General features: G+C 30.6%; 1 protein-coding gene across 1 annotated transcript; it reads left to right on the top strand.

Annotated features, from left to right (window-relative positions):
- Positions 1-437: 437 nt before the first annotated feature.
- On the top strand, positions 438-4158 carry CBG07203 (the record flags this gene model as incomplete). The annotated part of the gene is made up of 11 exons (XM_002632256.1): positions 438-527; positions 579-677; positions 833-928; positions 1125-1229; positions 1433-1600; positions 1921-2103; positions 2155-2293; positions 2338-2456; positions 3641-3775; positions 3824-3916; positions 4039-4158. 11 exons carry the CDS (start codon positions 438-440, stop codon positions 4156-4158), a joined length of 1347 nt encoding a protein of 448 aa, XP_002632302.1.
- Between the last annotated feature and the right edge of the window lie 12009 nt (positions 4159-16167).

The following is a 16167-nucleotide window of genomic DNA, read 5'->3' on the forward strand; positions in this document are numbered from 1 at the left end:
GTTTCTCAAAACATGTTTTCATGATTTCCGGAAACTTTTTTCCTCATTTTTTTTTGAATTTTTTAGGCCAAGGAAGTTCTTCATCCCAAGTTTACTTCTGATAAAAAAGTGACACATGTCTGAGATTTCTCTGTCTCTGCGTCCCCAACTGACCTCATCTCTCGTTTTTTTTTTGATTCGTTGTAATATCCAGTTGGTGCCAGGAGCCCCTGTTCTAGAGGAGATCACTTTTATCTTTATCTTTTTTGCTCCTTATCATTTTTATCATTTTTCAAATCATGAGATTTTTTGATTGAATTTTTCTGGAATTTTTCAGGAAAAAGTGTTTTCAGGTCTTTGAGACGATAGTTTTTTTTGACATGTTCGAGATTTCGAGACATTTCTAGAAGGCATATGTTCGTTTTAAATTTTTCTAATATTTTCAGACCCCTCAAACCATGAGGTTTTCTCTCTGGACCTCATTTTTTATATTTCTGGCATTCGCTAAAGTAATCCAAGCTGTTGAGAAAGCGGATCACGCAGATGAGGTGATCTTTTTTTCCGAAATTCAAATTTTCTCGCAATTTCGAATTTTCCAGGAAGTAATCACTGCTGAACAGGATATTCCGGTTCACAAGCCACGTGGATATAAGCTGAGGAAACTGGAAGAAGGAGATGAATTATTGTTGAGTCAAGTTGTAAGTATTTTAGAATATACCGAAAATGCAAAAACCAAAAATTTGCAAATTGCAAAATACGACTTTCAGGAATTTCTTTAAAATTTAGAAATACAGGTTTTCTGGAATTTCAGAAATGTATAAAATCTTAAAAAGCTGAAACTCCATTTTTCCAGGTATGGCGTCACGGAGATCGTGCTCCAACCGGCACTTATCCAACCGATCCACATAAGGAAGAAGCCTGGCCAAATGGATGGGGAGAGCTCACTCAGGTACAAACTTCTGTTTTTCAGAATGAAAATCAAATGCTGAAAATGGGATTTCCAAAAATTTCGGGTCCAGATTGGTCTGGGACGCGTTCAAAATTCTTTGATTGCTCAAAATATCCGGAAAGCCAAAATTATGAAAAAAATTAAATTTTTTCGGATTTTTTTGAATTTTCTGAATCTCAAAAAACTTGAATTTCAGCTTGGAATGCGTCAGCAATACGCTTTGGGACGTCTTCTTTTCAAAAAATATGTCAACTCCACTGGACCATCCCAGCTTTTGAGTGGTTCCTATAATTCCAAAGAGGTGGGTCAGATTTCAGAAATTTCATAAAATTTCTAAAAAAAGCCACCTTGCAAAAGTTAGGCCACCATGGTATGTGGCCCAGAAAGTTTATCAGGTAAATATCAGACTATTTCTAAGCCACGAAAGTTAATGGCCCAGAAAATTCAACTTCCAAATGTTAGGTCACTTTCAAAAAGGTCCCAAATTTTTCCCTTTTTTTTCAGGTCTACATTCGCTCAACAGATGTCAATCGAACTTTGGTATCAGCCCTGGCAAATTTGGCTGGAATGTTCGAAAATGGAAATCGTGGAGCTGATTATCCGGATGCCAAAAGATGGCCAACTAATTGGACACCTATTCCAATTCATACATTGGCTGAGAAAGATGACCCGGTAGGTTTTTTGAGCACTTATATCTTGATTACTGTAAGAGAAAAATATCAAAAAGGTTTTAACTGATAACATTTTTATCATGTTATCAGTATCATTTTATTAGTTGACAGTTTTTTGATATCTTGCATAGAAACCGAGATACGGTACCTAACAGAAACTATGTCATATTTTGAGTTTTTCAGTAGAAAATACTCAATTTGGAGTTCTTAAAAAGTGGTCCAGAACTTTTCGATTTTTTAAACAAAAATAGAGCTTCAATTTTTTAGTTGACAATTTTTTGATATCTTTTACAGAAATCGAGATACAGTATCTTTTTCCAGGTTGGCAATGTTTTTGCACCATGCCCACGTGCTGAAGAGCTCACCAAGGAAATATATTCTGGAAATGGATTCCAGAAGTTTGTGGCTGAAAATCAGGAATTCCTGGATTTTGTTTCTGAAAAGACTGGAAAGAAAATTATCATGCCAGAAATTTATATGATAAACGATGTGCATTATATTGAGGTACAGGAATTCCAGAATTTCTGAAAAATTCTGAAATTCTGAAATTTCCAGAAGCTCTACAACATGTCCCAACCCGACTGGATTACTGATGACGTGGAAATTAAGCTTCGGAATCTTTCTCAAGTGTCGACAAGATTCCTTTTCGGAATCGGCGATCCATATGTTCCAGAATTGATTCGTTTGAGAGGAGGTAAGACACAAACTACGAAGACTACAAACTACAAAAACTTCCAGGACCTCTTCTTTCCACTATGATCGACAAAATGAACCATAAATTGAGCTGCGCCGAGAAAAACAACCAGGGAGAGGATTGTGCATGGATTGGAAAGCTCAAATATCATGCTTACAGTGCGGTAGGTCAACTTTGACCCAATTTGTCTCGGTTCCTATGAGAGATATCAATAAGTGATAAACTGATAAATTGTTTATCATGATATCAATAACATTTTATCAGTTGACAACTTTTTGATATCTCATACAGGAGCCGAGATACAGTGCCCAACAAAAACTATATCATATTTGGATTACTCAGTGGAAAATAGTCAATTTAGACTTCCTGAAAAAAGTGGTCCGGACTTTTTCAATTTCTCTGAAAATCTCAGATTATATTAAACAAAATAAAAACTTTAACTTTGTAGGTAACAACTTTTTGTGCAGATCCAACGAAATGAAATAAGGACCAAAAAAATTTCAGACCCGAAAAACCGTACCCGTCATCTTTGAGCCTATACATCTCATTTCCTGTAAGAGATATCAAAAAGCAATCAACTGATAAAATGTTTATCATAATATCAGAAATATTTTATTAATTGATTACTATTTGATATCTTAAACAAAAACCAAGATACCGTACCCAACAAATTTATTTCATTTTTTTGACTTTTCCCGTGGGAAATAGCGAATTTTGAAGTCCCGAAAAATGGTCCAAAATTTTTCAATTTGTCTGAGAATTTCAGAGTATATTGAGCACAAATAGAGCTTCAATTTTGTAGTCGGCCGCTTTTCTGTACATATCCTACAAATTGTGATAAGGACTATAATATTCTAGAGGGCAAAATAATCACAAAGACAGATGAGTAACCAAATTTGATCGAGTTTATCTCGTCTCCTGTGAGAGATACCAAAAGATCATAAATTGATAAAATGTTTATCATAGTATCAAAAACATTTTATCCGTTGACAACTTTCTGATATCTTAAACAAAAACCAATTTTGGGGACAAAAAATTTTAGACACCGGAAAAAACCGTATCCCCTCAACACTGAACCAACTTATCTTGGTTTCTGTGAGGAATATCATGAAGTGATAAAATGATAAAATGTTTATTATAATATCAGTGACATTTTATCAGTTGATAACTTGCTGATATCTTTTACAAGAACCGAGATACAGTATCCAACAAAAACTATATCACATTTTCGCACTATCTGTGAAAATATGTAGTCAATTTTAAAGTCCCGAAAAAATGATGCGAAATTGTTAGATTTTTCTGAAAATTCCAAAGTATACTAAACAAAATTAGAGTTTCATTTTCCAGCACGACACAACAGTTTACGCATTTTTGACGACTTTTGGAGATGAGGAGAAAGTGATTGAGGGAGGAATGCCCCATTATACGGCATCGGTTGCTGTGGAGCTTTGGAATCTGAAAAATGGAGGACCGAGTGTCAGAGTAAGAACTTTATACAGTAATCGTTCATCTACATTAACCCAATTATAGGTTTTGTTCCATAGTGCCTTCCATCACAACTACCACGTCATCACTCATTTGGCCAAGGGATGCCCACATAATTCGGAATTTTGTTCTCTGAAGGTTCGATTTTAGGAATTTCGGAATTTTAAAACATTTGAGTCACGAAATTTCTGAAAAATCAATTTTTTAAAATCTGGAAATACAGAAAATACTGAAAATGTTCAATTTGTTTTTTTTTGCAGACTTTCGAACAACGCAGTCTGAAATTCCTCCCAGTCAACCTTGAGAAAGAATGTGCTTCCCGAAAATCGGCTGAAAAAAATCGAACTCTCTGGAAATTCAAAGGAACTAAGCATAATTAAAAATGAGCATTATTTTATTTGTGATTGAATGAATTTTTTAATTTGAAATTTTTTTTTGAGTTTCAGATTTTCAGAACTCCATGATTTCATTTATTGCTGCCAATTTTCAGAACTCGAAAAGTTCAGAATATTAGAGTTTCGGAATCTCAGAATTTCTGAATTTCTGAATTTCTGAATTTCTGAATTCCTGAATTTCTGAATTTCTGAATTTCTGAATTTCTGAATTTCTGAATTTCTGAATTTCAGTGTTTCGGAATTTCTGAATTTCTGAATTTCTGAATTCCTGAATTTCTGTATTTCTAAATTTCTGATTTTCCGAATTTCTGAATTTCTGAATTTCTGAATTTCTGAATTTCAGTGTTTCGGAATTTCTGAATTTCTGAATTTCTGAATTCCTGAATTTCTGTATTTCTAAATTTCTGATTTTCCGAATTTCTGAATTCTGAATTTCTGAATTTTTGAATTTCTGAATTTCTGAATTTCAGTGTTTCGGAATTTCTGAATTTCTGAATTCCTGAATTTCTGTATTTCTAATATTCTGTATTTCTAAATTTCTGAATTTCCGAATTTCCGAATTCAGAATTTCTGAATTTCTGAATTTCTGAATTTCTGAATTTCTGAATTTCTGAATTCCTGAATTTCTGAATTTCTGAATTTCTGAATTTCTGAATTTCTGAATTTCTGAATTTCTGAATTCATAAATTCTTGAATTTCTGAATTCCTGAATTTCAGTGTTTCGGAATTTCTGAATTCCAAAGATTTTTGATTTTCAATTTTCAGATTTTTGGGTCCAGAAACATAATTTTCCCACTCCCAGTGTTTGCAAAAAATGTACAAACGTGAGATTCTGAAAGTAGATTCTGAAGAAAATGTTGTTTTCTGGGTCATGTGATTCTATTTTTCACATGATTTCATGCTTTTTTTTGTTCGAAATCTGAAGTTCCAGTATAGAGAGTCTTTTTGAGAACCTTCTCCAATTCGCCGTTTTCTAGGGTCCATTCCAAAATGAATCACATCATTTTTAGCCTAAATCTCTGTGTTTTGAAATTTTGATCTAAAAATTCCAGTCTAGTTTGTTTCGAAAGTTTCGGATTCAAAAAAAAAGAAACCCTATTTTTTCTGATTTTCTGATGTTTTTTGACATCATTTTGAAACCCTGAAAATGTGCTTCCTATATAAATAGACGATTTTCAAGTTCCCCCAGAAGACGTCAGACCTTTTTTTCTGAAATTTTCATTATGGGAATATTTTTTTCCCAGATTTCCAGACTGAGCCCCACAAATTAAAAATTTGGGAAAATTGGTTTTTTGAAAAAAATTTTTAAAAAACGAATTTTTGGATCAAAACAAAGTTTTCAAGATCTTTTTCCACTTCCCTCAATTTCAGATTTTTTGAAAAAAAAAATTATTTTTTAATTTTTTGGTCAAAAGTCAAAAAAATAAAAATTTCAGAATTTTTTACAAATAGATGTGTGACTAGAAATTCGAGATCCCACTTATATATTTCTATTTTGAAAAAGGTCGGGTTCGAATTTCGACAATTTCAAAGTTTAACAATTTTAGAAATTCATGAAAAAAATTTTTTTTTCAAAAAATCAAAATTCGTCATTATCAAAATATTTGAAATTCCTAGAAAAGAGTTTTGGCCTTTTTTAATTGTCAGAAAATCAGAAAATTCAAAAAATCAAAATTCGTCATTTTTGAGATTTTTGAGAATTTTCAATTGTTTCCAAAAAAAAGTTCCATTATTCTTTTTTTTCTTGAACTATTAGTAGAAAAAAAGAACAGGAAGTTATTATTTTTAATGCTTTTTTTGTTTTTTTTTTTGGTTTTTTGAAAAACTTTTTTTTCAAAAATTTCAAAATTCCGACAATTCGAGGAAACAATTTTTCAGATCCTTTTGAAAATAGAAACTGGAAATTCTCTTAAGATTCAAAATTTCGATGAAAATCAAAAAAAAAATTAATGTTTGAAAAATTCAAAATATAGAAAAATCCGAAAAACCATAAAAACTAAAAAACCAAATCAGAAAGTCCCCTTCTATTAATTTTCCATCTCTTTTTGATTTTTTTTTCGAAATCATCTTTTTTGGACCTACGTCATTTTTAATAGCCTTCTTTCTTGCAGGAAAAAAGATTGGGTCAATTTAAAATTTTTGCAGATTTTTTTATATAAAAATGAACACCATGGACTATTTTGGATAGATTTTTCCGATTACAAAAAATCACTTTTTTTGATTTTTAAATTTTTTTTCGAAAGACAAATTTTTTGGATTCCATAATTCCTACTTGCACTGTTTTTGGATTAGTCATTCCTCTTTTTTTTGTTCCAGAATGTCCAAAAATCTATCGGAAGTTTCCAAAAAAGAGTGTCGTCCTATTTTTTCCGCTCCGCTTCCTCATTTTTTCATATTTTGTATCTTTTTGGGGACCATTATTCATAGATATTTACAAAAAAAATCTTTGGGATTCAGAATTCAGAATTTTGAATTTTGAAATTCTAAATTCAAACTAGAAAGATTTGTTTCTAAAAAATTCTGAAATTCCAGATCTCTGTTCATTTTTCATAGTTCCTGTCAAGTTCATAAAGTCCATAAACTTTCAAAAATAATTTTTTCAGACATGTCATTTTCAGAATAGTTGGAATGAATTGAGAAAAATAAATTAATAGATGTATTCCAATTCTTTATTTCATGTTTTATTCAATTTTATCCCAAAAACAGGAAATTAGAAATTCCAGATATCCGGTCACTCAAAAATTTGGGAAAAGTCAAAACACATTTTTCTAGATACCCGGAAAAATTAAAGGCTTCAAATTTGGGGAAAATTCTGGGAGGTGTGTCTTTTTTGTGCTTTTTGAGTCATTGATAACGAAGGATCTTTGGATTTTAGCAAAAAAAAATAATTTGGAGAGCATTCAATAATTTTTGTGCTCATTTGTACTGGATATGGCTTCTTTTTGTACCGATAAATGGCAGAAAAATGAGTTTTAGACTTTTTTGTGGTCCAGACATTTAGAAATTCAGAAGTTCAGAAATTCAGAAATTCAGAAATTCAGAAATTCAGAAATTCAGAAACTTTGAAATTCAGAAATTCAGAAATTCAGAAATTCAGAAATGCAGAAGTTCGGAAATTCAGAAATTCAGAAATTCAGAAATTCAGAAATTCAGAAATTCAGAAATTCAGAAATTCAGAAACTTTGAAATTCAGAAATTCAGAAATTCAGAAATTCAGAAATGCAGAAATTCGGAAATTCAGAAATGCAGAAATTCGGAAATTCAGAAATTCAGAAATTCAGAAATTCAAAAATTCAGAAATTCAGAAATTCAGAAAGTCTGGAATTCAGAAATTAAGAAATTCAGGAATTTAGAAATTCAGAAATTCAGAAATTCAGGAATTTAGAAATTCAGAAATTCAGGAATTTATGAATTCAGAAATTCAGAAATTCAGAAATTCAGAAATTCAGAAATTTGGAAATTCAGAAATTCAGAAATTCAGGAATTTATGAATTCAGAAATTCAGAAATGCAGAAATTCAGAAATTCAGAAATTCAAAAATTCAGCAATCCAGAAAGTCTGGAATTCAGAAATTCAGAAATTCATAAATTCAGAAATTCAGAAATTCAGAAACTCATCAATTCAGAAATTCAGAAATTCAGAAATGCAGAAATTCAGAAATTCAGAAATTCAGAAATTCAGAAATTCAGAAATTCAGAAATTCAGAAATTCGAAAATTCAGCAATTCAGAAAGTCTGGAATTCAGAAATTAAGAAATTCAGAAATTCAGAAATTAAGAAATTCAGAAATTCAGAAATTCAGAAATTCAGAAATTCAGAAATTCAGAAATTCAAAAATTCAGAAATTCAGAAATTTAGAAATTCAGAAATTCAGAAATTCAGAAATTCAGGAATTCAGAAATTCAGAAATGCAGAAATTCAGAAATTTAGAATCTGAAAACTTTAAAAGTTGAAAAAAATTCAGAATCTTAGGTTTTAAAAATTTGAAGTTTGCCTTTCCGATTTACAGGTGTTCAGATTTCCAAATTTCAGATTTTCAGACCTCCAAACTCCAAGATGTCTGAAATTCTCGATTTCTGAGTTTCTAGACTGCTAAATTTTCGACTTTCTATTGAAAATTCAAAATCTAGAAATCTAGAAAATTAAAATTTTTGAATGAAAAAAGAAATTTTTTCATAAAAAATAGAAAAACAACTAGGTCAATCTTTTATTTTTATTTTGATGACGTGACCAAAATTGACCAATCCAAAGCACTTTAAACGATAAGGACACTTTTGGGAATTTTCTTCTTTTTTGGAATTTTGGAATTTTTGGTTTTTTTTTCTTTTCCCACATACATGGATGTTTTGCTTACTCATTTTTCTTTTTTTTTTAGTTTTTTTTTCAAGTTTCCTGATTAAAAATTCAAAGAAGGAAAGGAAAGATTTCTGATATCTTCCTGAAGTTTCAAGATTCTTGAAAAAATGTAAAAATGTACACATCGTTTTTTTTTTTCAAAAATCGATTTTTTTAATGTGAGAAAAAATCTGGGAATGCTGGAATTCTGAATTTTCAGAATTCCAGCATTTTCAGATTTATCTAACTTTAGATTTGGAGTTGTAGAATCCCAAAAACATCTTCTATGTTTTTTTAATTCCCAAAATGACGTTTTTGTCTATTTCGTATAATCCTGAAACTAGAAAATCCTGGAATTAAGAATTTAAAGATATTCAAGTGGGCGTCTGAAAGAATGATTTGTAGGTCAAAATAAAAAAAAATGACCTGGATGAAATTAAAAATTCAAAAAGGACGTGTCTGGAAGCATCCCAGACACCTTACCTTTAGACCGAAGAATTGTTGATAGAAGTGACGAACTTTTGAAAAAAATATTTTGGAAATTCTGAATTTGTGAGAATTTACTAAATTTATAGATTTCATAGAAATAAGTTTTTAGGATCCTCGATCCTAGACTTTCAGACATTCAGGTTTTCATATTTTCAGACTCTGATTTATACAAAACTAGGATTCAAATTTTTTCAAATTATCAAAGTTCCAAGTTTTGGATGCGAAATTGTTTCCTCACAATTCTGAAGTTTCTGAATACTGAAATTCTGAAATTCTTCTGGGAATTCCGAATTTTCCGAAAATCCGGAATTTTTCTAATTTAAAAATTCCGAATATCTGAGATTCTGAAATATCGGATTTTAAAACTTCCAGATTTTTAATTTTCGCCTTTTCTTAAATTTCCTGAATCCCGAACTTTCTAGAATTTCTGAAATTCTGGAGATCTAAAATTCCATCGAAAATCTTTTTTTTTAAATCTTTTTTTTTTCCTTATCACTATATTTTCGTCACCTCATTAGCATCTCTATTTGCCACTTTTTTTGTATTATTCTTTTCTTTTTTCTGAAAAGAATGATGTTTCTGAACACAAAAAATTATATAATCCTTATTTTTTGATTCTTCAAAGATCAAAAAATATGAAAAATTGTGACACCAGGTAAAAATGATATCATTTTGATTTTTTCAGGGTTTCAATGTTTTCAATGTATTTTAAATATTACGAATTCTGAGAATTCGAAAGTTCAGAAATTTAAAGATTTTGAATTTCTGAATCTCAGACTTTTCGAATTTTCTAGAATTTTCGAAATCCTTAAGTTCGGAAGTTCTGAAATTCCGAGATATTTTGAAACTCTGATAGTCCAGAAACTCAAAACTTCAAAATTTCAAAAATTCAAAAAAAAATTCAAAAATTCAAAATTCCGAAATTCTTGTTCTTTTAATCTCCTAACCAGCAAAAGGACCAATCATCAAACTCTCAATTTTGCAAAAAAAAAACAAACGAATTGCGTGGGTCCCAAAAATCCCTATTTCCAGTCTGAGCCCTTTTTTCTGAAACATCAAAACCAGATAATCCCAAAAAATCCGAAAAGATCAAGTTCAAAAAATATCCCTTGTTGGCCTATAAATTTATCATTCCGGGGTGATAAGATCATTTTTTGGGGTCATATGTTAGAAATTCCACGTTTTTTGGCTGGTTAGTCACCCCTTATTTTTAATTTATAAAGGAGAAAAAAGAAGAAGGTGGTTCTTTGGACAAGTTTTTTTTTTTTGTAGTTATTAGTTATCCTTTTTCCCTTTTTTCTGATTTTTCAGTTGGTGGATTACTCAGAATCATTTTCTTTTTATAATTTCCCCAGGTCCTTTAGTCTATTATTTTTTTTGGCTAATCCTATGTTTTTGTTGTTAAGGGAAATGATTTTTCTTTTCGTTTTCCTAGTTATCATTTCTTTAGAACCCAAAAATTATCATTTGAATATTTTGAGAGCGCGAAACAAGGGTTTTCAACAATTTATGTTTAAATTCCAAAAACCTGGACCATTCAAGAACATTTTTTTTTTCAAAAAGTCTTAAATTTTTGGACTACGGTATCTAAAACTACTGTACTTCTACAATTTATATTTCTAAATTTGAAATTTCTCAAATTTTGTGCTATAATTGTAAGTTTAAAAATTTCCGAATTTCTGGATTTCCGAATTTCCGAATTTCTGAATTTCTGAATTCCTGAATTTCTGAATTTCCAAATTTCTGAATTTCTGAATTTCTGAATTTCCAAATTTCTGAATTTCTGAATTTCTGGATTTCTGAATTTCTGAATTTCCAAATTTCTGAATTTCTGAATTTCTGAATTTCTGGATTTCTGAATTTCTGAATTTCTGGATTTCTGAATTTCCGAATTTTTGAATTTCTGAATTTCTGAATTTCCGAATTTCTGAATTTCTGAATTCCTGTATTTCTAAATTTCTGAATTCCTGTATTCTAAATTTCTGAATTTCTGAATTTCTGGATTTTCGAATTTCTGAATTTCTGAATTCCTGAATTTCTAAATTTCTGTATTTCTAAATTTCTGAAGTTCTGAATTTCTGAGTTTCTGAATTTCTGTATTTCTAAATTTCTGAATTTCTGAATTTCTGAATTTCTGGATTTCTGAATTTCTGAATTTCTGAATTTCTGAATTTCTGAATTTCTGAATTTCTGAATTTCTGAATTTCTGAATTTCTGAATTTCTGAATTTCTGAATTTCCGAATTTCTGAATTTCTGAATTTCTGAATTTCCGAATTTCTGAATTTCTGAATTTCTGAATTTCCGAATTTCTGAATTTCTGAATTCCTGAATTTCTGAATTTCCAAATTTCTGAATTTCTGAATTTCTGAATTTCTGAATTTCTGGATTTCTGAATTTCCGAATTTTTGAATTTCTGAATTTCTGAATTTCCGAATTTCTGAATTTCTGAATTCCTGTATTTCTAAATTTCTGAATTTCTGAATTTCTGGATTTTCGAATTTCTGAATTTCTGAATTCCTGAATTTCTAAATTTCTGAATTTCTGAATTTCTGAATTTCTAAATTTCTGAATTTCTGAATTTTTGAATTCCTGAAGTTCTGAATTTCTGAGTTTCTGAATTTCTGAATTTCTGAATTTCTGAATTTCTGAATTTCCGAATTTCTGGATTTCTGAATTTCTGAATTTTTGAATTTCTGAATTTCTGAATTTCCGAATTTCTGAATTTCTGAATTCCTGTATTTCTAAATTTCTAAATTTCTGAATTTCTAAATTTCTGAATTTCTGAATTTCTGAATTTCTGAATTTCCGAATTTCTGAATTTCTGAATTCCTGAATTTCTGAATTTCCAAATTTCTGAATTTCTGAATTTCTGAATTTCTGAATTTCTGGATTTCTGAATTTCCGAATTTTTGAATTTCTGAATTTCTGAATTTCCGAATTTCTGAATTTCTGAATTCCTGTATTTCTAAATTTCTGAATTTCTGAATTTCTGGATTTTCGAATTTCTGAATTTCTGAATTCCTGAATTTCTAAATTTCTGAATTTCTGAATTTCTGAATTTCTAAATTTCTGAATTTCTGAATTTTTGAATTCCTGAAGTTCTGAATTTCTGAGTTTCTGAATTTCTGAATTTCTGAATTTCTGAATTTCCGAATTTCTGGATTTCTGAATTTCTGAATTTTTGAATTTCTGAATTTCTGAATTTCCGAATTTCTGAATTTCTGAATTCCTGTATTTCTAAATTTCTAAATTTCTGAATTTCTGAATTTTTGAATTCCTGAAGTTCTGAATTTCTGAGTTTCTGAATTTCTGAATTTCTGAATTTCTGGATTTCTGAATTTCCGAATTTTTGAATTTCTGAATTTCTGAATTTCCGAATTTCTGAATTTCTGAATTCCTGTATTTCTAAATTTCTGAATTTCTGAATTTCTGGATTTTCGAATTTCTGAATTTCTGAATTCCTGAATTTCTAAATTTCTGAATTTCTGAATTTCTGAATTTCTAAATTTCTGAATTTCTGAATTTTTGAATTCCTGAAGTTCTGAATTTCTGAGTTTCTGAATTTCTGAATTTCTGAATTTCTGAATTTCTGAGTTTCTGAATTTCTGTATTTCTGAATTTCTGAATTTTTGAGACCACAATTTCAAATTCCAGACTAATTTTAAAGCCTAGATCTGAAAATTGAGACCTCATTTTTCATGTTTCCAGGTTACTTACTGTAGTTCAAACAACATTTTCAAATCTCTAACTTCTCCAAAAAGTTCAAAATTCCAATTTTCACCTGAACCTGATTTCCTTCTCTTTTTTTTAAAGTTTGTTTACTTCTCTAGAAACTTTAATTTTCCATGATTTCTGCCAAAAACTCATTCTAAATTCCAAAAAAATCTCCATGCAAATTTCCACTTTTCAGAAGTCACGTAGACTACAAAATAGCATTTTTCAGAGGGCCTAGTCAGAAAATCCCAGAAAAAAAAACGACATAAATCATAATCCATGGCTGGGAGGGGGGAATTTCTAATTTTTCCTAGGGCCAGCCAGACGAGAATTCATTTAGAAATTTTTGGTTTTCTTCCTTTTCCGATTAGTCAGAATTTTTCAGAGTTCCTGATGTTGAAAATGAATGTAATCCGAAGATCCTGGAATGGATTAAAAGTCGAAAAATCCAATTTTTTATGGGATTTTTTTTCCAACAATTTCCATAGAAAGTATAAAATATTTCAGTGGAAATTCCAGAGATTTGGAGGGGTTCAGACTGTTCTAATAGCTCCAAAAACGGCTCAGAGCCACTGAAAATCTCACCTCATTATAGGAATTTCTATGTTCTTCTGACGTTATTTTCCAAAAAAAAAAACCGATTTTCCAAAATAATGGGTCCACCTCACAAGCTATTGAAACGCTCTGGCCCATTTTTGGAGCTATTAGAATTGTCTGACCCATTGTTTGGGATGTTCGGAATGGCCGGCTCGTTTGCAACTATGATTCTTATTGCTCACAAAAAGGGAAAAAAACAGTTCTGATAGCTCGAAATATTAGAATTGCCTGACCCATTTTTTAAGCTTTTAGAATTTTCTGTCCCACGAGTCGAGCTATTAGAACGTCCTGACTCATTTTGGGAGCTAAAAGAACTTTCTGGACCATTTTGTGAGCTATAAGAACGGTCCAATTCATTTTAAAATTTAAGTTTTGATCCATTTTTTGATCTCTCCCAGAATTTGACCTACGCACTTTCAGAGCATAAATGCTCATTGCTCATTTTCTCTTCTGTTTTTCATTAATTACCCATTTCTTCTATTTTTAGAAAAAAAAAGAGGGAAATTTAGGTAAATTGAGGTAATTTAGTTACGTAGGTTTCTTTGAATTTTTCAGCTGCATTTTTTGAAGAGAGTGCCTGATTTTTGGGTCTTTAAAAGGGTTTTTATTTGGCTGGAAATCATTAATTTTGCAGGTTTAATTTCAGAAATTTTGAGAAAATTCAAAAAAAATTTGGAAAAAAAAAGTTTTTTTTAATCAAATTTCGAAATTTCGGATTTCTGACCTAGACGTATATTCTAATTTCCGGAGATTGACGAACTTCCTGTTATCATTTTATCCAATTTTTTTTGTTTTTTTTTTCCTTATCATCCTTATCACCCATACGTCACATTTCTGCCTAAAAAATGTATTTTCTACTTTCATCTGATTTTTTTTTGTCTATTTCGTCACAAAAGAACAAACTCGATTCTAGTTTGATTGCTCATATTTTTCTACTGATAGTGATAATAAAAAATTGGTGATAAGATAGGACATGTGACTTTGAAAATCCCAAAAGGGAATATTTTCGAATTTGAAGTCTCAAAAATTACTCATATTTCTTCTCACATTTTTTCTTCGTGATCTTTTTAGTGTCGAAATTTTCTGACTAGATTTTTGGAGCTTTAAATTTTGCTGAAATTTTCAAATTTTGTATTTAAATGTTGCTGAAAAAATGGAGAATTTGAAAATGTTGAGAAAATTTGAGCTAAGCCACATTTTGGCAAAAATACGAATTTTAACAAATTGGGTCCTAAAAATTAAAAAAAAAAATTTTTTTCAAAAAAAACACTTTTTTTTTGGTTTTTCCAACTTTTGAGATCTGTGACGTACGGAGTACTTTGAGCTAAAAATTTCCAGATTTTTCACAAGTTCATAGCTTGAATAGCCCTCTAATAGGATGGTTTTTGACCGCGTGACGTGGTTTTGTGCAAAAAAAATTTTGTAGGATTCTTTGGTTCCAATAGAATGCTTTTTTAGGTTTTAGCAGGTAGGCCAATGTTTCATAAGGTTCTAGGACTACTGTAGCTACAAAAAGTTTTTCAGGAAAAATTTTGGGAAGAGCCGCAGACAGCTAGAGTTTTGCGCCCCTCGCTCTAGTTCCTTATGTTTAAAGGCGCGTGGTTCAAAAAATACCGTAAATAGAAAAAGGTAATTAACTAAAAAATGATCCTTATAAAATTTTGAACATTTTATCAGTTGACCACTTTTTGATATCTTTCCCAGAAACCGAGATACATCGGGTAAAAGAAAGAGGCACCATTCTATCCCATGCAGGCTCTAACCCTTCCACGTTTGACCCAATTGATATCGATTCCCGGGAAAGATATCAAAAATAGTCCACTAACAAAAAATTTTAAATATCATAAGGTACATTTTAGTAGTTGACCACTTCTTTTTAGGTACCGTAGTTTTTGAGATACGCGCCTTTAAAGATAGCGCTCCTAGATCCGCTCCTTTTAGGCGCCAAAAGACTTGCAATCTTTAAAGACGCATAGCTTGAAAACTAGAATAGCTAGAAAAATATTGTCAACTGACGAAAAATTTAATATTTTATAAGGATTGTTTTGTTGATAAACCAGTTTTTTCTAGGTACTTTAGTTTTTGAGATACGCACCTTTAATGAAAGCGCGCCTAGATCCTCTTCTTTTCAGCGGATAAGGTGTGCAACCTTTAGAAGCGCATAGCTCAAAAACTACGGTACCTAGCAAAAAGTAGCAAATTAAAAAAGTGTGTAAAATTTTATAAGAAATTTTTTACTAGTTGACCTCTTTTTGTAACCTTAGACAGGAGTTGAGATAAATTGGGTCAAATGGAGAGGATCTTTGATAACAGGCTTCAAACCAGGTTGATGACTAATTCTTCCCCACTTGTGACTTCTGTTACTTATCTCATTTCAAGTTATTTTTTTCAGTTTTTCAGCTATTTTCAGCATTTTTCAACCCATCAAAACCACGAGTTCAAATCCCTGCAGACACCCTTGACGTCGTAACTTTTTCCTAACTTATCTTATTTTTCTTCCTTTCCTATTTTTTGTTCCAAATGATTCAGAATATGATAGTAAGGTGATTAGGGTGCCTATTGTTACCCTGGGTAAATCCTTAATATCATTTTTCTCAATAGATGACGTCTCAAAAGGGGGTGGGGGTGCTTCTATGGATATATTTATAGGAGAAAAATGACCCATTTTCTCATTTTGCCCTCTCCTTGAGTCACTTTCTAGGCCGAAAAAAATTAATTGGGTCCCTTTTTTCTTCTTTTTTTTTCTTTTTGCTAAACTTGTCACGTATGTGGCTGCATAGAGGAATTGACACATCAAACTCATAATAGGGATTCCTACATTTTTTGAATTTCGTACAATTTTGTGCAAATCATTATTTT

Source organism: Caenorhabditis briggsae (genome assembly GCF_000004555.2).
Source record: "Caenorhabditis briggsae complete genome, chrII, whole genome shotgun sequence".
Taxonomy (NCBI): domain Eukaryota; kingdom Metazoa; phylum Nematoda; class Chromadorea; order Rhabditida; family Rhabditidae; genus Caenorhabditis; species Caenorhabditis briggsae.